The 22,010-nt window shown below is 36.7% G+C and overlaps 3 protein-coding genes across 7 annotated transcripts in view; 1 reads left to right on the top strand and 2 right to left on the bottom strand.

Moving 5' to 3' along the window:
• The window catches only part of LOC306844990 (C-Jun-amino-terminal kinase-interacting protein 3-like), a 30,317-nt gene extending 19,127 nt beyond the window's left edge, over positions 1-11,190 (top strand). The window contains exons 17-33 of one of the 2 annotated variants that reach the window (XM_079377467.1): positions 674-833; positions 1,826-1,876; positions 3,536-3,622; positions 3,699-3,851; positions 4,928-5,093; positions 5,188-5,382; positions 5,458-5,614; positions 5,822-5,941; positions 6,988-7,068; positions 7,340-7,407; positions 7,530-7,678; positions 7,763-7,934; positions 8,281-8,394; positions 8,866-8,904; positions 9,688-9,849; positions 9,937-10,083; positions 10,166-11,190. In XM_079377467.1, the coding sequence (XP_079233593.1) occupies positions 674-833; positions 1,826-1,876; positions 3,536-3,622; positions 3,699-3,851; positions 4,928-5,093; positions 5,188-5,382; positions 5,458-5,614; positions 5,822-5,941; positions 6,988-7,068; positions 7,340-7,407; positions 7,530-7,678; positions 7,763-7,934; positions 8,281-8,394; positions 8,866-8,904; positions 9,688-9,849; positions 9,937-10,083; positions 10,166-10,287 (2,143 nt within the window). In that variant the 3' untranslated portion in view covers positions 10,288-11,190. The remainder of the gene's footprint in view (positions 1-673; positions 834-1,825; positions 1,877-3,535; positions 3,623-3,698; positions 3,852-4,927; positions 5,094-5,187; positions 5,383-5,457; positions 5,615-5,821; positions 5,942-6,987; positions 7,069-7,339; positions 7,408-7,529; positions 7,679-7,762; positions 7,935-8,280; positions 8,395-8,865; positions 8,905-9,687; positions 9,850-9,936; positions 10,084-10,165) is intronic. The other variant, XM_079377466.1, reaches the window with a different exon arrangement.
• Positions 11,191-11,677: 487 nt separating this feature from the next.
• LOC306847342 (nucleoside diphosphate kinase 3) lies at positions 11,678-15,539 on the bottom strand. Of its 2 annotated transcripts, none has more exons than XM_079381245.1 (5): positions 15,435-15,539; positions 13,523-13,653; positions 13,328-13,429; positions 13,102-13,214; positions 11,678-12,347 (listed from the first exon to the last, which is right to left on the bottom strand). In XM_079381245.1, the coding sequence occupies exons 1-5, from the start codon at positions 15,478-15,480 to the stop codon at positions 12,230-12,232; spliced, it is 510 nt and encodes a 169-aa protein (XP_079237371.1). In that variant the 5' UTR covers positions 15,481-15,539; the 3' UTR covers positions 11,678-12,229. The 2 variants fall into 2 exon arrangements, with proteins under 2 accessions (XP_079237371.1, XP_079237370.1); XM_079381244.1 differs by lacking the exon at positions 15,435-15,539 and adding an exon at positions 14,786-14,929.
• Positions 15,540-17,126: 1,587 nt separating this feature from the next.
• Positions 17,127-21,976, bottom strand: LOC306855670 (small ribosomal subunit protein mS34-like). 3 transcript variants are annotated; one of them, XM_079394470.1, is made up of 4 exons: positions 21,890-21,955; positions 20,696-21,018; positions 20,502-20,544; positions 17,127-19,755 (listed from the first exon to the last, which is right to left on the bottom strand). In XM_079394470.1, the coding sequence occupies exons 2-4, from the start codon at positions 21,011-21,013 to the stop codon at positions 19,460-19,462; spliced, it is 657 nt and encodes a 218-aa protein (XP_079250596.1). In that variant the 5' UTR covers positions 21,014-21,018; positions 21,890-21,955; the 3' UTR covers positions 17,127-19,459. The 3 variants fall into 3 exon arrangements, with proteins under 3 accessions (XP_079250596.1, XP_079250598.1, XP_079250597.1); XM_079394472.1 differs by having other exon boundaries at positions 18,850-19,755; positions 20,714-21,018; positions 21,890-21,976; XM_079394471.1 differs by having other exon boundaries at positions 18,850-19,755; positions 20,696-21,014; positions 21,890-21,947.
• Positions 21,977-22,010: the final 34 nt, after the last annotated feature.

Below are 22,010 nucleotides of genomic sequence, written 5' to 3'. Positions count from 1 at the left end.
ATTCTAACATTATCTCTAAAACAAAAGTAGAATTTTTGGCATTTATTTAATAATTACTTAAATTAGGTTGTGGGGTTTAGTTCTCAGTTAACATGCATAATGATATTAATAACTGTATTTTTAATTAGCTTTTATTTTTATATTTTCAGTGTTCATTTTAATTTTAGTTTACGTTTTAGTTTGTGCTTTTTGTTTATTATATTTCTTTATAATTTCGTTTTTAGTTTTAGTTTCTGTATTTTTAGTACTTTAACTTATATTATTTCAGTTTTTGCGTAAAAGTATTTCATCTAATAAAATATTTAATTTTATTTCAGCTTTTTCAATTGGTGAAAATTATTTTGAATAGTTTTAGTCAAAAATAGCCAAACTGCTGCCAAATGAATAAATGTAGATGTTTTATGCATTCATTGTATTATTTGTCACAACATTTTTAAACATTAACATTTTAAAACATCAGCTAACATCAACATATACATATCAAATGTTCATTTTTAAATCTGTTTGCCTCGCCTAGCATTAAATAGCATCTGCCAAATGCATAAATGTAAATGAAATATAACATTTTCACATCATGCAGTGTGTCTGGCATTTCTTTTTTGGCCTCGGCTGGCTGGCTGGTTCTCTCGCTCTTTCGCTGACTGCTCCCTCTCTCTTTCTCTTCGCCCCGTAGACTGCCCAGTAACGGTGTTGCGTCTCTCCTCAGCGATTCTGCGCTCTGTACTCGCAGAGAGCAGCGTCGAGAGCAGTACCGGCAGGTGCGCGAGCACATGCGCCGGAAGGACGGCCCCATGCAGACCTGTGGCTGGAGTGTCCCGTCCCGTTTGAAACAGGTATCTGCTCCTATCTTGACCCTTGACTCTTGATCTCTCTAAGCAGTTTATCTCCACATAGAGACCGAAGTGGCTCTGTTTTGTCAGGAAGTCAAATACAAGAGAAAAAATTCAATAAAGATGAACCCAAATGCCCAAAGGGGTGTGTCTTAGTTTAGCTCCTCCCAAGATAAACAAAGGCATCTGAGTTTATGTGAGTTGATGAATTGCTTTTTGAAGATGTGAAAGAGCAGTTTAGTGAAAAAAAAAAATTCAAGATAGTGACAAAAAGTGGCTTTTATGTAAAAAGTATGTAACAGTGAAAAATGATAGTGCTATTAATTAAAACTAAAACAATTAAAATATTTGTTTAAATAATATATATATATATATATATTAGTATAAATGTTTTATAATTGTTTATAAAAGACGGAAAATGTTGTAACTAAAATGAAATAAGTTTAAATAATGAAGCTGAAGCGCTGAACTGACTACAATGAAAAAATAAAAGAAATTATAGGTAAATATAAAATTGTATTTATTTTATTTAAATATAAAATTGTACATTTTTCTAAAAAAAGACAAAAACAACTAAATTTAAACAAATTAAAATGTGTATATATATATATATATATATATATATATATATATATTAATTAGTATTATAATATATTTTATTATATATGTATTATATGTCTTTGCTTATTTTTCTGTAAAGCTGAAGACCGTAAAATACAATGATTTAGCGTTTTGTCCCACCAACAAATTTTAATTATTATAATTGTTTTAACATGTCCGGTGCTACATCGTCCATGTGAATTCTTGCTAAGTGGTAAGCAGTGGTAACACTGGTTAGTCTGGAATTGTTTGTTGTTTTCTGGGACTAGTTGACTAGTCCCCGTTGTGCTGGTTTCTGGAGTGGCAACAGTGTTAGGGTTGCCACGCTGACAGTGTGTTTGTCAGGGATGCCGTGGTGACAATGTCGCCGTGGCTCTAACTGTGATCTCCTACAGAACGGCTCGCAGGCGGACAGTGCTCAAGATGCCACAGCGAAGAGGACGCAGGCAAGTCTGAGCGGCAGAGGACCAGCATGCACCTCTCCCACCCTGTCCCTTTAACTCCCAGCCCTAACCTGACTCAACCTCTGTCAGCAAATCATAGCGTAGACGCAGCAGAATACTGACATAGCAGAAAATAATGTCTCTGCTAAGTTGAATATATCTTTAGGAATGAAACCTCTGGTGTTTTATAGCTGTCGCCATGCTTTCCTGTCGTTTCGCTAACACTATCAAGTTAATACATTATTTACTGCATTTTAGACATTTGGCCGATTTTACAGTCGCTTACAACCTACACTGATAGAAGTCATATGCCAGTCATCATAATTTATATGTCAGCGTTGTTGCAAGACAACCTGAAATGTAAATGTAATACCATTTATTCACATACAGTGGTTCGTGAATATGGTAATCAATCAGCACTTGATATGCAAAAGTATATTGGAGTAGTAAGTACCATAGTATTACCATCTGATACCACTACTGTACCATGGTATCACCTGAATACTGTTTTGTAAGAGAACCTTTCAATGATTTTGACTAAACAACACAACACTTTTTTATAATATTACTATATTGTGTGAAAAGGCACCCATTCTGCTTAATTTCAGCTTAAAAAGTTACATTAAATTGTTAAATGTTAAATATGTTCCGATTTCATGTAATAGGAAGCAGGTTTAATACATAGATTTCTCTCCGTTCAACATTTTTCATATTTATTAGGTAAGTAATGCAATGGCCATAGTTGATTACTATTACAATTTAATTTTAAAACATAGTTTGGTCCCTTTTATATATATAAAAAAAAACTTTACTTGCAAAATATATAATATTCTTGAAATAAAAGGCCACTTAGGTGAACTAAAAGAAAATATGACTGTTTCTGAACACACTTAAGTACACTTATAAAACAATATTAAAAAGTTTTATTTTAAAGTATTGCAGCTTCATCATTATAAATGTGGAATTGCAAATATATTTAAATGACACAGGTTTCAATAGAATATATATTTAAGCATATTCACCAAATAGTTTATAGTTTATAATAACTGCTTGTCAGTATAGTTTAACTGTATTTCAAAAACGATCAAAAGTATGTTAAAGTATACTTCTTTTTCACAAGGGTTGCCTTTTTTAAAGGTAATAAAGAGAAATGGTTATTCTAATCTAGTATGTAAGCAGAGTTTAGTTGAACTCTCATCTAAGTTTCAAACTAATTCCAGATGTCTAAAATGTAAAGAAAGCTCATTTTAATATAATCACAATTTAATATTTAATTGTATACAGGCAACATGGTCTTAGATGAAATTAAATTAATTCAGATGGTGTTGTGTAACACGCTATTTTTGGTCTGTATCAAACCTTCCTCCATCTTAGAAACACTTGAGTCATGATCAAGTGCTCTCTCTGTCTCTCGGTGGCATTTGCTGACTATACAGTAGATTGACTCTTGTCATTGCGCATGCGTCTGCTTTGTAAGCCTCTAACAGACTTTGATCTGCTGCGCTGGTTTGCTGTTCTTGGTTTCCCCTTTCTCTGTCTGCCCTGGATCAAGGCAATCTTAACCAGAGCATGATGGGAGCTCTGAGTATGGCTTGTAGTGTGTGGCAGTGATCTTGTTTACTAAGGCCTTGTGAACATCACTGTCTTCCTGTGTCCTCACAGGCCAATGAGAAGGAGGATAATCGCATGAAAAATGTCCCTGTGCCAGTGTACTGCCGCCCTCTGGTGGAGAAAGACCCCAACAGGAAGGTAAAGGATACACACAGGCTTACACGCTGTTTGTTTTGAGGGTTTGAAGGTATGAACTCATACTCTTGTTCTCCAGCTATGGTGTGCTGCTGGTGTGGATCTCACTGGCTGGAAGACATCCAATCAGGAGACTGCAGCTGTGAAGCCGTCCAATGGCTCTGATCCTTTGACTGGTGAAGATGAAGGCGGAGACGGCAGGAGTCAGCAGAGCTCACCAGAAAAGAAGAAGGTATACGGCTTTTTAAAAACAAGAATAAAACACACGAAATTACTTGGGGGAAAAAAACAACACTTTTGGGAGAGATGTTCAAAGAAATTACTACTTTTGATTCAAGGATTAAATTGATCAAAAGCAACAGTTTGTTTTCTGAATGTTTTATAATATTACAAAAATTTGATTTAATTGCAGCTATTTTGAACTTTCTGTTTATCAAAGAATCCTCAAGAAAGTAACATCCTCAGCAAAAAATAATAAGCATCAACATTTTCAACACTGATAATAAGTTTGTTGTTTTTCAAATCAGCATAATAGAATGATTTCTGAAGGATCATGTGACAAAAGACTGGAGTAATTCAGCCTTGCCTTCACAGGAATAAATTATTTTAAATAAGTTTTTAAATAATATATATATATATATATATATGACTAAATAATTTTTTTAATAAAGTAAATATACTAATTTTAAAATATATTACAATATGTAATGTAATAATAGTTCACAATTTTACTTTTTTTTTTTTGTTGATCAAATAAATGCGGTTTAGGTGAGTATAAGAGACATCTTTCAGAAAGATAAAACAATGTACAGACTCCAAACCTTTGAACAGTAGTGTAAATACACAGAAACACACGGTGGGAAAAGTCTGAGAAAGTAGAAAGTTATTTTGAAATTTATAGTAAAGAATGTAAAGAAATTCTGTGATCTAAAATTACAATTCTACACTTTTGATAGGTTACTAATCAAATAAGCAAATTTACGACACTGATTAAAGCAAAGGGGACACAAACCAAATACTAAGAAATTCTCAAATTTATGCTAATTTTCCGAGTTGAATGTTTTACTCAATTTGAGTCAGTTTTTACTATTACTTTTTAATGTCATTTAATAGTTGTTGTTTTTTTATTCACTAGTCAATAGCTCAAAAGGGGTCAAAGACTTTTGGACCTCACTGTACATTTTTTACATTTTACTGCTTCCCTTTCTTTCTTTAAGTAAATAAATGCTAGAATTGAATTTCAAACATCATAATTATAATTTGAATAAGCTTGCGTGATCTAAACATTGGTATTTCTTCCTCTTTTAGCCTAAAGAGCTGCACGAGACCGACTCCATGAGCAGCCGCGTGTGGATTCTGACCAGCACTCATTCAGCCAGTAAAGTGGTCATTATCGACGCAAACCAACCCTGCTCACTGGTCGACCAGTTTAATGTGTGTAATGCCCATGTGCTGTGCATCTCCAGTGTACCAGGTCTGTGTAGTGCCGTATACAAACAACCACACTCTCAGCTGTAACTAACACTGTAGAAGATGTGTTAACTCACTTGTGTTCTTCGTGCGTGTAGCGGCCAGTGAGAGTGATTACCCAGCAGGTGAGATATTTCTGGAGCAGCAGGCTGGAGATGGGGCTTCAGAGGATAAGGGTGGAGTGGAGGGCATGCTGGCGGGGATCACCATCGTGGGCTGTGCCACGAACTGCAGCGTAGTGCGCAGCAACTGCTCCTCTCGCACCGACACACCCGTGCAGGACCGAAGTCAAGGTCAGCAAACTGACTGAAAACGTATGTTAGGCATCTTTGAGACTACATAGTGGACGTCATATGTTTTGTGTTTAGCTCCCACAGCTCCAGTGTGCAGAAGCCTAGCAGTGTCACAGTCTGCAGAGGAAGCCACAGAAGCCACCGAGGTGTCCGAGGAGGCAGGGCCTAATGAGAATGAGGAGAGCACACTCGGACCTTTCACAGAGCATGTTTTTACTGACAACACACACAGGTATCTCACATATAGCCTAGTGAACCACAAAAAAACATGCCCACCAGTTGATTTCATAAAGGTTTATGAAAACATTTTGCAGTTTTCTAAACCAATCCTCTTTTTCTCACTGCAAAAGGTAGGTATGCTATTTGCTGAATACTTTAGGAAATTATTTAGGCGAGTCTGTTGAATTTAAATGGTCTGTTCTGTGCGTTGTGCCAACAGTGAGGCAGGTGTGCCGAAGGAGCAAGTAACATCAGCCCCCACAGACGCAGAAGAGGCAGGCGAAGACCGGGCAGGAACAAGTGCTGCCCCGACCATGTGGCTGGGAGCCCAAAACGGCTGGTCGGTATCATATTTTCAGTTGCATTTTCACATTCTAAATGATAAATTCTATCTCAAATGGGGTGGGCGATATACCGGGAGACACGATTAACTGATAGAAATTTGTCAACCAGAGAGATTTTGGACTATCGTCTCTATCACGGTTACATGCACATGTGACATTGCTGTGCTACATGGTCACGTGCAAGTGATCTTAAGCCGTTGAAATGCAATCAGCAGCGAAAGAGAACTCATTTTGCTGTGTGCGTGCTGTCTGAGAGACTTTTGTTGAGTGTTGTCAGAGAGGTGCGCACGTAAAGATGGTGTTCATAGAGCGCGGGAGTACTGAACTGTTATTTTTGCTGCTTTTTAGGTTAAATACACACGCTTGTATGTCAAAATGCCCGTCTTTGCAAGTATCCTCGTAAACACAGTAATTCAGGTCTTAAGTGAAAGCAAACAGCTGAGAAAGACAACACGTGTGTAACAGTATATTGGTCTTAAAGTGACAGTAGTCTAATATTCCTGCTGTCTGTCGTTCATGTTAATCAAACAACAAAAGAGAGAAAATATCTCGCTGCTCTTGACTAAATCACTTTTGTAACTTTAATTAGAAGAAATATGTTTAATTTACACAGTGAAGAATATGCAGTGTTTTTATACATTTAATTACTTTATTCAGTGTACTCGGCACTCCTTATTTATTTGTTCTCCTGTACTTTTTTGTTGTATTGCTTGTAATTAGTTTCTTATTCTTATTTAATCACTGACTGTTTACTTGTCTTCAGTGAGCTTGAGTTTTTTGTTTATTTAGGCTAATACTAGTTTTAGTTTTTTATGATATTGACACTGGTGACAAGAATTCTGACATTTTTATGCTATTAAAAATTTTGATATAAAGATCCTATTTTAAGCAAAAACAACTATATCGCGATATATACTGTTACTGTGAAATAAAATTACTCATATCATGATATAAGATTTTGGTCATATCGCCCCACCCCTAATCTCAAATATTATATGCACCATGTAAAATACTCTCTAAGGTCTCTGTAAACTGTCCACAGGCTTTATGTCCACTCTGCAGTGTCCAACTGGAAGAAATGCCTTCATTCAATCAAACTCAAAGACTCTGTGCTGAGTTTGGTGTAAGTAGAATACTAATGAAGTATGTACACTACCGTTCAAAGGTTTAGGGTCGGTTTTTAAAGAAGTCTCTTATTTGTAAAAGTCTTTACTGCCACATTTGATCAATTTAATGCATCCTTGCCCAATAAAAGTATAAAAATTTCTTTCAGGAAAAAAAATCGTACTGACTGCAAACTTTATGGTAGTGTATATATAAAAAGACTTATAACAAGTAACGCCAGTTATATGCAAAATACCAATAATTTCCTACTTTTTCTCTTTGTGCTTCAGACATGTGAAGGGGAGAGTTTTGGTTGCATTAGCCGATGGAACTCTTGCAATCTTCCACAGAGCTGAAGGTTTGCTTCATCTTCCTAATGTTAAACGTATGAGAAAAAGAGAGTTATTTGTCAAAACTGTTTTGTTATAAATATTTTTCATTCATGCATTTTAAAATAACGAATGTGAAATGTAAACACAGATGGGCAATGGGATCTATCTAACTATCACCTAATGGATCTGGGAAGACCCCACCACTCCATCCGATGCATGGCTGTGGTTCATGACAAAGTCTGGTGTGGGAACAAGAACAAGATCCACGTGATCCAGCCCAAGAGCATGCAGATTGAGGCGAGTCTCAGATAGTGAATGTGATGTCCTCATTATAATCTTTGTCTTGGGACTTCATGTTATGTTTCTCTCTCCTTCATATAGAAATCATTTGATGCTCACCCACGCAAGGAGAGCCAGGTGAGACAGCTGGCATGGATTGGTGATGGTGTCTGGGTTTCAATCCGGTTGGATTCTACGCTCCGCTTGTACCACGCTCTCACACATCAGCATCTGCAAGATGTGGATATCGAGCCTTACGTCAGCAAGATGCTGGGTAACACTTCTCACTTTGTTGCTGTTACTTTAACACTTCTGATTTATAGACCTCTGTGTAGAGATTAGTTTACAAGTGAGATTATATGTGTACTTAATTGCCTCCTCTTGCAAAATTTTACTTTTATTTTATATTTTGTTTTATTTTACCAGATTTTTAAAAGCAATTTAACAGTACACTAAAAATAATTTTAAGCATACTCAAATAATATTTAAAAAATTTAAACATATTGTTAAATAATTGTTCATTGTTCTATTTATTGGTGGAATAATTTTGCCTAATATTTATCAAAGATCAGAAGTCGCAATATAAATGTTCTACGTTCTATGTTTTCTGTGATTGACAGGTACAGGAAAGTTGGGCTTCTCTTTTGTCAGGATAACTGCACTGCTGATTGGAGGAAACCGATTGTGGGTGGGGACTGGAAATGGCGTCATCATCTCAATCCCTCTGACTGAAAGTGAGTCTAAGGGGTGTTTGAATGTACACATGCTTTAATGTTAACCTGAACCATTTCCCTTTCCCTTCACTGATCAGCCTACACATTTCTCTGTCATTGGTTTATGCTTGTTAGTGATACTTTTGGTAGTCAGCCAACTTGCTCTTACTCATTCTGAAGCTGGCTAACCAAGGAAGACTTGCCGGTTTAGCAAGTTAAGAGGCTTGAATCTCACCATCCCTTGAGATCATTGCCACCACCCTGGGATTAACCTGCAAACTTTAATGTCATCATCCCAGATCATTATCCGCTAGGTCAACTTCCTCAATCCATTAATTACCCAACAAACCCTGTGCCTTCTCTTGTTGTCTCCATCCTAGCTTTTCTCCTGTTCCTTTTTCTCTATTATTCCACTACCCTCTTTCGCTTTGTCTCATGGGTGTTGCTCTCTTGTCCTGCCTTGTTCTCCTTCCCACTTCCTCCTTCCTGTAGCCGTAGTGCTTCATCGAGGGCAGCTCCTCGGACTGAGGGGTAAGTGTGGAGCGTTACAGCTGTCATTATTATAATGCCCCATCACACTTATTTTGGGTTCTCCATGGTCTTCTTTCATTTATGTTTCATTGATTAATAAACTTGTTTTTTTAAGTGGTTTTTGCATGTTTTGATCATGAATGAATTATAGCTGTCCTTCTATCCTCGTTATTTTATTTCTTTTCAGTGTTATTTTACAGAGTGGAATGAAGAGTCATATAAATATAGAATAGAATGAGCTTTTATTCGCGCAAACACATGGCATTTTTGGGGGGTTTTCAGAAGCTCTTGGTATATTCATACATACATATGTGACATGGTAACAGAACGAATTTAAATAAGTAAAACTAAGGAAACAAGTAGAAAAAAAAACAATAATGTGGTATACATATGGAACAGAAGACTTCAAATCCACATATACATATTTATCAGGAAAACTGAAAATCAGTAATATAATTGTCAATAATTTTTTCAGCAAACTAAAAAAGTAAACCCTTCAGTCTTCTTTCATTCACTTCATTGTTCAATAGAATATTTCCGTCAGTGGTTTTAGCATGTTTTAATTATGAATGAATCATCTCTGTGTTTTACTATCATATTAATTCTGTTTAATTTTTTCATGTTTTGTGTCTTTATGAATATCTGTGGATATTTTGCATGCTTTAATCTCTTTATTACAGTTTTTCTCTGCCACAGATCTGTTTATTTAAGCACTGGCAGTCCCTGTGAATTTCTGTGATTGGTCGTTACTCTTTCTGATTGGTGGCTTGTGTTCCCTTGCAGCCAATAAGGTGTCGCCCACGTCGTCGGGAGGCGTGATCCATGTATATGCAGATGACAGTAACTCTGAGAAGAGTAGCTTCATACCATACTGCTCTATGGCACAGGCTCAACTCTGTTTTCATGGACACAGAGATGCCGTCAAATTCTTTGTGTCAGTGCCAGGTTAGTGTCAATTTTAAATATATACATACACATTTAAAATATATTTTTCTTACAGTAACATGCATGCATCTCATCTGTTGTTTTCAGGCAATGTGTTGGCCACCCTGAATGGTAGCGTGTTAGACAGTCCATCAGAGTCTCAGGGGTCCTCAGCCCCGGCGGACACAGAAGCACAGAGTGTTCAGAACGTGCTGGTGCTGAGTGGAGGAGAGGGTTATATCGACTTCCGTATCGGTGAGACACAATTAACACTAAATGAGCATGTTTGTTTGATCATACCTAACCATTAATAGCATCTCCTCGTTATCTTTCTCAGGTGACGGTGAAGATGATGAGCCAGAGGAAGCAGATGGTGAAGCTCCTCAGATGAAGCCAGCGCTGTCTAAAGCAGAGAGGAGTCATATCATCGTGTGGCAGGTGTCTTATGGTCCGGAGTGACATGAACAGACACCTCCTGCCTGCCCCCCTTTCCGCCCTATAAGTCCGTCCCCAAAGATGAAGTATGAATCCTTTCTGTAACTGCCCCGAATACTATACCTAAACTATGTAACTACCATGGCCTTGTAACTACCCCTTTAAAGTCTTATATTGACCCCGTTAACCTGTATTTTCCTACCCTCAATTATAACTACCTGTACGATCCTTCAATCCACCTTGTAACGTTCCCTTCCCCCCAAAAAACACACAAAGTTCAAGAACTTCCTGCATCTTATGACTGAATGGCAATTTTAGATGAAATATAAACAGCTTAAACAAGTACCAAACTATGTTCCTGAAAGAACTACCCAGTTTTTGCCAAATACCCTCACCTTTATATTTACAGTCCGACAGCACACAGCTCACTGACTGACAGGAACTCGTCATGAACTCAAGTGACTTCAGAGATTAGAGGAATCATTTTTCTAGATGTGTGATGGAATACAAGAGGGAAAATGCAAAAGAGACCTCAATATGTAAATACTGGAAAGCAGCATGGACTGCAGAGAGAAATAAGAGTGCATATTTGATGATTTGTCAGGATTGTCAATCTAACACAACCCAAACATGTCCCAATGCTATTTCAACTCATTAAGTACATATTTTAAAGAATATTCAACAAAACTGATTTAAAACGCTCACAATCCCTTCAACCATTTGCAGCTATCCATTTTCCAGCCTCAGTGAGATGTGTGCTGACTAGCTCTGCTAACTTCCCTTTGGGATTAAGAATGAGGTTAACAGCTAAATCGAAGCCTTCGATTGGACGAGGTTTGAAAGAGAGGAACGTCCCAGTCGCCTTGTAAATCATCACTCTGTGTTCTGTGTGGTTAAGTATTAAGAAATAAACATGTTTATGTGCTGAATACTTCTGCCTTCTGTGTCATAATTTATTGAAATGCTGTCAAGTCTTCATATTATTTCTTTGAATTAGTAGAGCAATACTAAAATATTTTAGTGGAAATACACTACCATTATTTTTTTTCTCAATTGCTGAATATTGAGCTAAACTAAAATACACTAGTAATGTTACAAAAGATTTCTATTTGAAATAAACCCTTCTTTTGAACTCTCTATCAACGAATCCAAAAGATTTCATATTAAATCAACATAGAATGATTTCTGAAGGATTATGACTGCTGATTTCATCTTTGAAATACTGGAATAAATTAATTTCTATAATATATTAAAAAGACATTTTAAATTGTAAGATGTTACTATTTTGACTGTATTTGATCAACTAAATGCAGCCTTAATGAGCATAAGACATACTTTTTTCAAACATTTAAAAATCTTAGCAAACCCAGACTTTTGTATAGTTCACCTAAAATAATACATACAGAGACAAATGAACAAAGGAATAATTTATTTGTAAAGTAAGGCGCCCTTTGGTCAACTGAGTTCCAACCACTAAGAGTAAGACAAAGCATTGCTGGGATATTCAAGTTAGTTTTTCTCAAAGCATGCTGGCCCTTTAGCATTCATTATTGCTTTCCTTTTGAGTCGTGATTAATACATGTATTTTACAGAGTGCATCAAGATGACAAGAAGCATTTCCATATCAAAAGTTGGAGGTAAAAATGTAAACAACATCATTCAAGTGGATGTAAACACCTCAAATAAAATATCTTAGAGAAGTGCATGACTTACCAACCTACCAAAGATTAGTAATGAAGTGAATATCTGAAGATTAAACATTTGCAAAGAAAGCAGTTAAGAAACCCATTACATTCAAGCTTGACCAATAACCGGATTTCAGGGAGTCCAAACAAATGCAGGTTAGCTTTTCCTTTTTCATTTTTTTGGTCACTTTATGGCTTGAGCAGAGTTTTCTCTGTAAGGAGCAGATGAGGCTGCAGAAGCTGTATTTAATGTAGACTGCGTGATTGTTATATGATGGGTTTCAAGCATAGATCCAGTGCTCATTGCACTCTTCCCAGCAGAACAACTCGTGATGCTTGAACCACAGTGAAATCTCTCTCTGAGCACTTTCAACTGAATCACTGCCATGAATCACATTCCTGCACAACACGAAAAATAAAACAATTTAACAAGCGTTTGTGTAAATACAGTTATAAATTCATGCAACACAGTCCTGTCAATGAATAATACTTCAAATCTATATACCATGAGGAAATATTTACTAACGCTAATAATTTCACAAATAATTACAAGAAACACTGAATTTAACATGAAATTTTAAAGTAGACTGAAACAGTATTTTCTTAAACTTAAAACTATCTGTCTACGTCTATCTATCTGTCTGTCTACGTCTATCTATCTGTCTATCTATCTATCTGTCTATCCAACTGTCTGTCTACGTCTATCTGTCCATCTGTCTATCTGTCTGTTATCTGTCTGTCTGTCTATCTATCTATCTGTCTGTCTGTCTATCCATCTGTCTGTCTGTCCATCCATCCATCCATCTATCTATCTGTCTGTATTTATCTTTCTATCTATCTATCTTTCTATCTGTCTGTCTATCCATCTATCTATCTATCTGTCTGTATTTATCTATCTATCTATCTATCTATCTATCTATCTATCTATCTATCTATCTATCTATCTGTCTGTCTGTATTTATCTTTCTATCTATCTGTCTGTCTATCCATCTATCTATCCGTCTGTCTATCCATCCATCTGTCTGTATTTATCTATCTATCTATCTATCTATCTATGTCTGTCTATCCGTCTATCTATCTTATCTGTATGTATGTCTGTCTGTCTGTCTGTCTATCTATCTATCTATCTATCATTTAAAACACACAAACTAACCTGCCCACTTCAACACAATAGTCTCCTCTGATAGTGCCTGGGAGAGAGTCCGCTGGGTTTGTCTCTCCAAGCATCTTTCTGGCGGTCTTCACCACATCCAGCCCTTGCCATACCTTGATAAAAACATACAGATAGACACACATAAGTGTGACACACCATTACAAGATACAAAAATCATAGCAGCATAAATGCAGAACTCATATTTTGGAGACTCTGTGGTCCTTACCATTGCAACAATGGGTCCAGAGCTCATGTATTTGACCAAGCCGCTGTAGAAAGGCTTCTCCCTCAGGTCCCAGTAGTGGTGTCGGAGTTGCTCCTCTGATGCCTACAGGCGCAAATAAATATATACATACATTAATGCAGATGATATATTCTCCAGGTAAATATTATGTGAAAGATGCTGCAGTGATGCTCTCACCTGCAGGAGCTTCATGCCGACCAGCTTGAAACCCTTGCGCTCGAAGCGGCGGATGATTTCACCGACCAGCCTGCGCTGAACTCCGTCTGGCTTCACTGCGATGAACGTGCGCTCGTTTGTGCCGGTCCATCCTGCAATCAGTGTCTGAGATTAAACTCTGTCCTCTCAACTCTCAGAGTCATTGCTTGTTTGTGTACAGAAGAACTTTATTACACAGAAATAAAATAAAAAAACAGATCTGATTGGTATGAGTTATTATGCGTGGTATTCAGATTACACAGTTCATTCTGATTGGTCAGTCACGGCATTTATATTTATTATTAATGACCGTTTCTTACATAACTATTCTTGTGGTCCATCTCTATATAAAAGAGCATTTTAAACTTATATGGAAATAAAATATTAATATATAGTAGACAACAATTGAAGTGGATCAAAAGAGTTCAAAGCTGTCCTAAGACAAGAGCGGGTTGACAACTTTGATGAAAGGTTTTGATCAACTTCAAATGTTGACAGTATTTGGCAGAGACATGACTATTTGAAAATCTGGAATCTGAAGGTGCAAAAAAACCTAAATACTTAGAAAATCGCCAATTTACCAAATATTTTCATGGGACATGATCTTTACTTAATATCTTAATGATTTTTGGCATAAAAGGAAAATCGATAATTTTGACCCATGCAGTGTATTTTTGGCTATTGCTACAAATAAACCAGTGTTACTTATGACTGGTTTTGTGGTCCAGGGTCACATATAAGTAACTTATTCGAGTAATAAGCAAGATACTTTAGTGAAACTATTCGCTTAAAACCAGTTCAGTGTTATAAAGTTAATTTTGACTGAAATAATCCCCAATAAAACCTCTAAAAGGTATATTATAATATGGTATATAAAAAAAGCAATGAAAAATGTAAAAAAAGAAAGAAAGAAAAATGCCAAAATAAATGTACAGATTATTTGAAAACAACAAACTGTTATGAAAACAGCATATGCCCTATTAATACCAAAGCAATAAACCTCTTAGTGCTCGCCATCTGTCTGTATAGGTCACAAAATAACTGACGCAATCAGAACGCATGTTCTAAATCAAATATAATATTTATATTTACATAAAGATAAATATGATTGCAATTTTATAAAACCCATAAAAAAGTGGTCAATATAATACCAGCGCGATCTTGTTCTATTCGAGGTCAATGCAATATTGTGTGCATCGAAATGGCTTCAGGTGTCTTTGTAATAGCAGGTGCTCTTCTGCATACCTGATTCATTGGTCCTGGCGTGTTTCGCCGCTAAATCCGCGAGCTCTTTTGTATCAGACAACGACCTTTTAGAGCCCATTATTATGAGTGCAGCAGTCTCGCGCGGAACGGCACACCAACGGACCAATCACAGATGAGCACTGCGCAGGCAAACACTCAAGAACCAATCAGAGCAACGCAGACTGCACTAATAATAGGATCAAGCTAAGAACATACAGATAAGGCGTTTTATTATCGGTTTTCTTTTCTTTCTTTCTTTTTTTTTAGGTTATGAATGTTCAGGGCTGGGAACAATCACAAAATGTTATTCGTTAGCAGAGCAGACTGGGACCCAAGACACATTTCTAGGTGGTAACCTCACGTTACTTGAATGCCGTGAGTGGGCCGCACGTGTAAAAGAGAAATGCTTGCATTGTAATGCATGCTGCGGTAACTTCGTATGCTTTAGCTCTGAAACATAGTACAGTGTAGCCTACGTAGCAGTTTGGGCGTACATACGTAGCGCCGTAACTTGTGCATTAGGCTAGCAAACAATAACTCAGGAGAGGAAGTAAAATGAGACGCAGACAAGAGGACTGCTTGAGTCGCTCCATCACTTGAAACCGAATCAGCATACGAGCGGCTAAAATTCACCTGAGGCACTACTTACCCGTCTTGAAAACGTTGGCAAATATCGTTAAGCAAAGTATGATCATCTTCGCAGTCCTGCCTCTCAAGAGTTTCGGGAGAGAGAGGGAGGAGACGCGTGCGCGCGCTGAGGAGTGTCGCTAGGTGACATGCGCATGCATGTCTCATTTTGCATGTCGGCACTAGTTTAGGCAACATCTTGTATGCATATAATGCTTCGATTAAAGTACACGTTGAGAATATCCAAGATACACATTTCTAGTGATTGCACAGTTGATTCTCATATTGCATTTTCAGAAAGTTTTGGAATATTTGTCCGCTCCCCAAATTTATCACTACTGCAACACGGAAATAATAAAGTAGAAGGGTTATACAGGTGCATCTAAAAAAATTAGAATATCGTGAAAAACTTATTTCAAAAAGTGAAACTTTCATTTATATTTTACATTCATAACATGTAAAGTAGTATTTCAAAAGTGTTTTTGTTTTAATTTTCATGATTAGAGCTTACAGCTCATGAAAGTTAAAATCCAGTATCAATATATTAGAATATTTATATTTGAGTTTCATTAAATGACCATCTCTACAGTATAAATTCAAGATATCTCTTGTTCTTTGAAACCACAATAATGGGGAAGATTGCTGACTTGGCAATGATCCAGAAGACGAACATTGATGCCCTCCACAAAGAGGTTAAGTCACAGAGGGTCATTACTGAAAGGGGTGGCTGTTCACAGAGTGCTGTATCAAAGCATATTAAATCCAAAGTTGACTGGAAGGAAGAAATTGGGTAGTAAAAGGTGCACAAGCAACAGGGATGACTGCAAGCTTGAGAATACTGTCAAGCAAAGCTGATTCAAACACTTGGGAGAGCTTCACAAGGAGTGGACTGAAGCTGGAGTCAGTGCATCAAGAGTCACCACCCTCAGACGTCTTCAGGAAAAGGGCTACCAAGCCACTTCTGAAACAGAAACAGAAACAACATCAGAAGCATCTTACCTGGGCTAAAGAGAAAAATAACTGGACTGTTGCTCAGTGGTCCAAAGTCCTCTTTTCAATTTTGCATTTCATTTGGAAATCAAGGTCTGAAGTCTGGAGGAAGACTGGAGAGGCACAGAACCCAAGCTGCTTGAAGTCAAATGTGAAGTTTCCACAGTCAGTGATGATTTGGGGTGCCGTGACGTCTGCTGGTGTTGGTCCATTGTGTTTTATCAAGTCCAGAGTCAATGCAGCCGTCTACCAGGAGATTTTGGAGCACTTTATGCTTCCATTTGCTGACAAGCTTTATGGAGATGCTGATTTCCTTTTCTAGCTGGACTTTAGCACCTGTCCACACTGCCAAAACCACTTCCAAGTGGTTTGCTGACCAAGATATTACTGTTTGGTCAGCCAACATGCCTGACTTGAACCCCATATGGAATCTATGGGATATTTTCAAGAGAAAGATGAGAAACAGTTGATCCAACAATGCAGACGAGCTGAAGGCTCAATAGTGCCTCAGCAGAGCCACAGGCTGCACCTGTATTAACCTATTAATATTTTGCTTGCATCTAGATTGTACATACATTTGTTTTGCTATTTTATAAAAACAAATTGTGTAATATGAAATTTGTTTTAATTTTTCTTAACAGGCAAAAAAGTTGATCATACTGATTTTAAAATTAAGGATTTATTAGTTTGAAAATAAATTGAACCAAAACTATCAAAACATCTTAGTTGGTAATTCAGTACACTTTATTTTTGATACTGCCAGCGGTAGTGACAGCACATTTTCGGTAGTGACAGTGATGCTTTGGTAGCAACCGCATCACATTACAGAATTGTAACTCGCATAGTTAAACACTACTAAAAAAAATTTTTTATAACTCTACTAAAGTTTTGTTTATGTCCCCCAAATATGATTTTGTCACTACCGAAACAATGATGACATGTTTCGTGATTCTTTTGGTAGTGACAATTTTAGATACTTTTGAACCTAGCTCAAAGATGCTAATCAACACATGATTAGCTAGCACAGTTCTGAACAGTGGTATACATATACAAACTAAATGTTATGGAATAACTCCCAAAAAAGTGTGCCTAATTGCAGAAAAAAGGTGTTTGGTAGTGACGTCCTTTAAAGTTAAAACAGATTTTTCAGACTTTTGAACACATTTACCTCAAAATGATGGGACATATCTACTCACACCTTGTAGCTATAAGAGAGGGGGACAGAGGAATATTTCCTGATCATAAATTTATGAGTTTAGTTCAAATCAGTCTCGGCAAATGGACTAAAACATACACTGTTTCGGTAGTGACATGAAAAGTGTAGGACAATTTTTTACAAGTTTCATAATTTACAAAGAAAATATAAAATAAATATTTTTTTACTTTACTTTTTAAAATAATCAAAAAAGATACTTTTAAAAACAACAATGGAGAAAAATACTAAAATTAATAAGCTTACTATTATTTTAAATATTGTGGGTTTCAATAGCTAATAGAAGGATCATAATAAATATCTAATATTTGAATACTTAAATTCATTTTGTGCTCAGTGACACATTTTTGTGTTTATTTTGGATTGTTGTCCTGGTGGAAGATCCAAACACAGCCCATTATAAGATTTCTAACAGAGGCAGTCAGGTTTTGATTTTTTATCTGTTGGTATTTGAGAGAATCCATCTGAACAAGATGAAAACCAGGCCCACAACATTAAAGATCCAGCAGTATATTTAACCGTGGACATGGGGTACTTTTTATCCCTGTTTGTACTAAACTCATCTGGTGGGTTTGCTACCAAAAAGCTCATTTTTTAGTTTCATCTGATCATAGAAGCCAGTGCCATTTGAAGTTCCAGTCGTGTCTGACAACTGAATATGCGGGAGATTGTTTTTGGATGAGTGAGGAGAATTTTCCTTGAAACCCTCCCAAACAACATGCGGTGATGTAGGGGCTGTTTGATATATATATTTTTTTTAGGTTTCTGACCCCAAGCCTCGACTAATCTCTACAATTCTCCAGCTGTGGTCCTTGGAGAGTCTTTGGCCACTCAAACTCTCCTTCTCACCGTGCATTAGGACGATATAAACACACATCCTCTTCCAGGCAGATTTTTAACATGTTTAGTTTATTGGAACCTCTTAATTCTTGCCTTGATGGTGGAAATGGGGATTTTCACTGCTCTAACTCTTTTCTTACAGCCACTTTCTATTTTTTGATGCTCAACAATCTTGTTCTGCACATCAGAACTATATTCTTAGGTTTTACTCCTTGTGATGGATGATTAAGGGAATTTGGCCTTTGTGCTCCTCATATTTATAATCCTGTGGAACAGGAAGTCATGGCTGGACAATTTCATACTCCTAGTCACTGGTGTGCTAACAAAATTGTAAATATGAATGGGAATATACTTCAGAGATATTTTACTCATAAGAATAATTGTGGCCAACATTCATTGGAGAAAAACATTTATTTCATCATGAGACTTTCTCCCCACTTTCAATTGTTTTACTTCAATGTTAGGTTAGAATTATGTGAATTTTTTGAGTGAAAGACCAAAAGGATAAACAATGCAAATTTATTTTCACAGCCGCATTTGCTCATATTTATCAAGGTTGCCAATATTAGTGGAGGGCACTGTATGTATGTATTATTTTTAGAAATAAAATTTGACATTAGGCATAATTGTAGGACAACTCATTTTCAAATTTAGACCAAATTCACTTGACCCATTTTTATTCTTTATCTGAAAATAATGCATACAACTTCATATTTAGCTCACATACTGTAAAGAATATCACACAGATATTAACTTGACAAAAAAAAAAAACAGATCTACTTTTTCCCCCGCAGTCATCAGCCACATGATCCCAAGAAGATAGATGAATACGTAAGGCTATATTTTGTTTTACCAAAATATAGCATTAAAACAAAAACTAGTCTTTAACCAGCCAGCAGTGCCTATAAAATTAGGAACAAAAGAAGCAGTTCCTATCAAGACCACTGCAACAGAACTCAGATCTCCTCGCTATGACCTTAACTCCTCTGAAGTGGACCGGAGCATCAGACAGGTGTACCCTCCTGTTTCTCACCCTGATTCCTGAACGACTCTTTTTTGAGCAGGACATCCTGTTTCAATGGGAGAGTGGGCTCTTGGAGAGTGCTGGCATCCAAACCCAGCTGTTTGGCTTGCTGGGCCAGGATCATCGCACGCAGGAGAGGCGGGTATCTCGCATAACGCACAGGAGGCTCAGGGACGGGTTCACAGCGTTTGAAGACCTCTTCTTCATGTTTGGGCACCAGTCGCCAGTCATGGTACATCACCTTATCCACTTCGCGCTCTCCAGGCTCCTCTTTACCTGAAACACACATCCAAACAATGTGTCACAGTAAGGCTGCTGTATTTATTTGCTACATTTGTTTACTTTGTATAATTCTACTGAAAATACAAAATCTTGTCATTCACTCATTCCTGTTCAAGATTTCAACTGTTCAAGTTTGTGGTCTGTAAATATTTTGCTCATTTTTGTTTAAAGAAATCTCATTCTTACCAAAGCTACATTTATTTGATCAAGAATACATTAAAAACAGTAATATTGTGAAATATTATTACAATTTAAAATCATTGTTTACTGTAATTTATTCCTGTGATGGCAAAGCTGAATTATGAGCAGTCATTGCACAAGTCTTCAGTGTCACATGATCCTTCAAAATGTTGATGAAAATGAAAATATTTCTTCTTATTATTGCTAAAAACAGTTGTGCTGCTTAATATTTTTGCAGAATCCATGATAAAACATTTCAGGATTCTGTGATGAATAAAAAGTTCAAAAGAATAACATTTATTTGAAATCAAACTCTTTTGTAACATTATAAATACCTTCGTCACTTTTTACTGATTTAATGCATTCTCACTTAATTCAGTCTCCTTCTAAAAAATCTATATATAGCAGCGCCACAACACCAAAATACTACATAGCTAGTGTAGAAGTGATACAGCACAACAAAAGAGGAAAAAGATTTAAGGAACTGCCTTTTAGTAAAAATAAGTGGCATTATATATGTTTGTGGATTAGTTAGGTGTTCACAGAGAAGAGTTTTTTACCTTTAAATGTTAGGACGCCCCATGCTTTCCCATGATCCATGTTCTAAAGAAGAAAACATCAGTGCTTGAATTCACACACGCACACTCAAACATAATCATTTGCACAATTATTTACTTTGTTGCATGGGTTGAAATAATCACAGCTAGACTGACGATGCAGAAGACAAAAACACACAAATACAGGCAGAATGTACCTCTGCTGTATAATCCACCTTGACTTTTGTTATTTTCCAGTAGCATGGCTCTGTATGCTCATCCAGCCATGACTTGCGTGTAAAGAGTCGACCCACACCAAACATGCGCATGCCAGCCAGTAACGTAAAGAGGCGCGTTTCTTGCCGCACATCTTTCCAAGCCAAAACTGGCAACTTTTTGCCAGTGAAAGGTCGTGTCATGGTGTCGTAGTCCAGCGCATAGCGCTGAGAGTCCTGGGGTCGATTCTTCAGCTCCCGGTAGGCCCGGATCTTCCGTGCCATCTCGGCTATAAGCCTCAGACGCTTTTTCTTTACCATGCTGCCTGGATGACCGATAAAGAAATTACAAAAAAGCAAAATATGGACATAAATATAACAAAACATTAGGTTTCACAAAAACTTTTTTCCATCATTGCACACTTTTTTTTTTTTTTTTTTACATACTATGGAAGTCAATGGCTACCAGCAACTGTTTAATCACCCACATTCTTCAAAATATCTTATTTTGTGTTCAACAGAAGAAATAAACTCATACAGGTTTGGGAAAACTTGAGGGTGAGTAGGTCTACAATTTTCATTTTTGGGTAAACTATCAAAAACATTATGACATTCATAGAATGCTTTCAGTTCAATTTTTCACTCTAATTGTTATGCTGATGATAAGAAATAAGCATTTAAAAAATGCAAATACAAAATAAAGCATTATTACTAGACTTCAGGATTACATCGCATATAAAAAAGTCTTAAATGATTGCGAAGTCTATTATGATGTGTACAAATACGATATTATATTAAGTATTATACGAAAAATATGATTAAGAGCATGATACACTGTTACATGGACAAAAACACTTAAAGACCTCAAATCTCACCTGAATTTTAATGACTTTACAAATGATCAGTAATTATAAGTCTACTTTCAAATTAACACATTACGCCATGGGTTTTCAAGTCATATTTAAAAGGAAACTCAAGTATATAAAGACCACAGCCTGTAATAACATCTGAGCAGTCACTACATTAAACGGAGCAGATAAACAATCAGCTGCAGTATTGCGCACGTGTTACAGCCCCTTGAATCATAGCATGTTAGATATTATACACTTCAGCCAAAGTAGGCAGAAGAACAGCGGATGAAATAAATAAAAATAAGCGTGCATTTCACATAATTTTTCTGTCAGTGAGTTATCTTACCTGTCTGTCTGTTTGACTTGACCTCCACAAATATATCACGCCTTCTGCTGTTCGTCAGTGAAACCGGTCCGCGCGAAACCGCGTGCGTATTCCGGTGTTCCGTTTAGCGCGAGCGCTCAAA

Source organism: Barbus barbus (assembly GCF_936440315.1).
Source record: "Barbus barbus genome assembly, chromosome: 3".
Classification (NCBI taxonomy): domain Eukaryota; kingdom Metazoa; phylum Chordata; class Actinopteri; order Cypriniformes; family Cyprinidae; genus Barbus; species Barbus barbus.
Note: the sequence above shows the minus strand (reverse complement) of the source record. Positions and strands in the feature narration are given on the sequence as shown.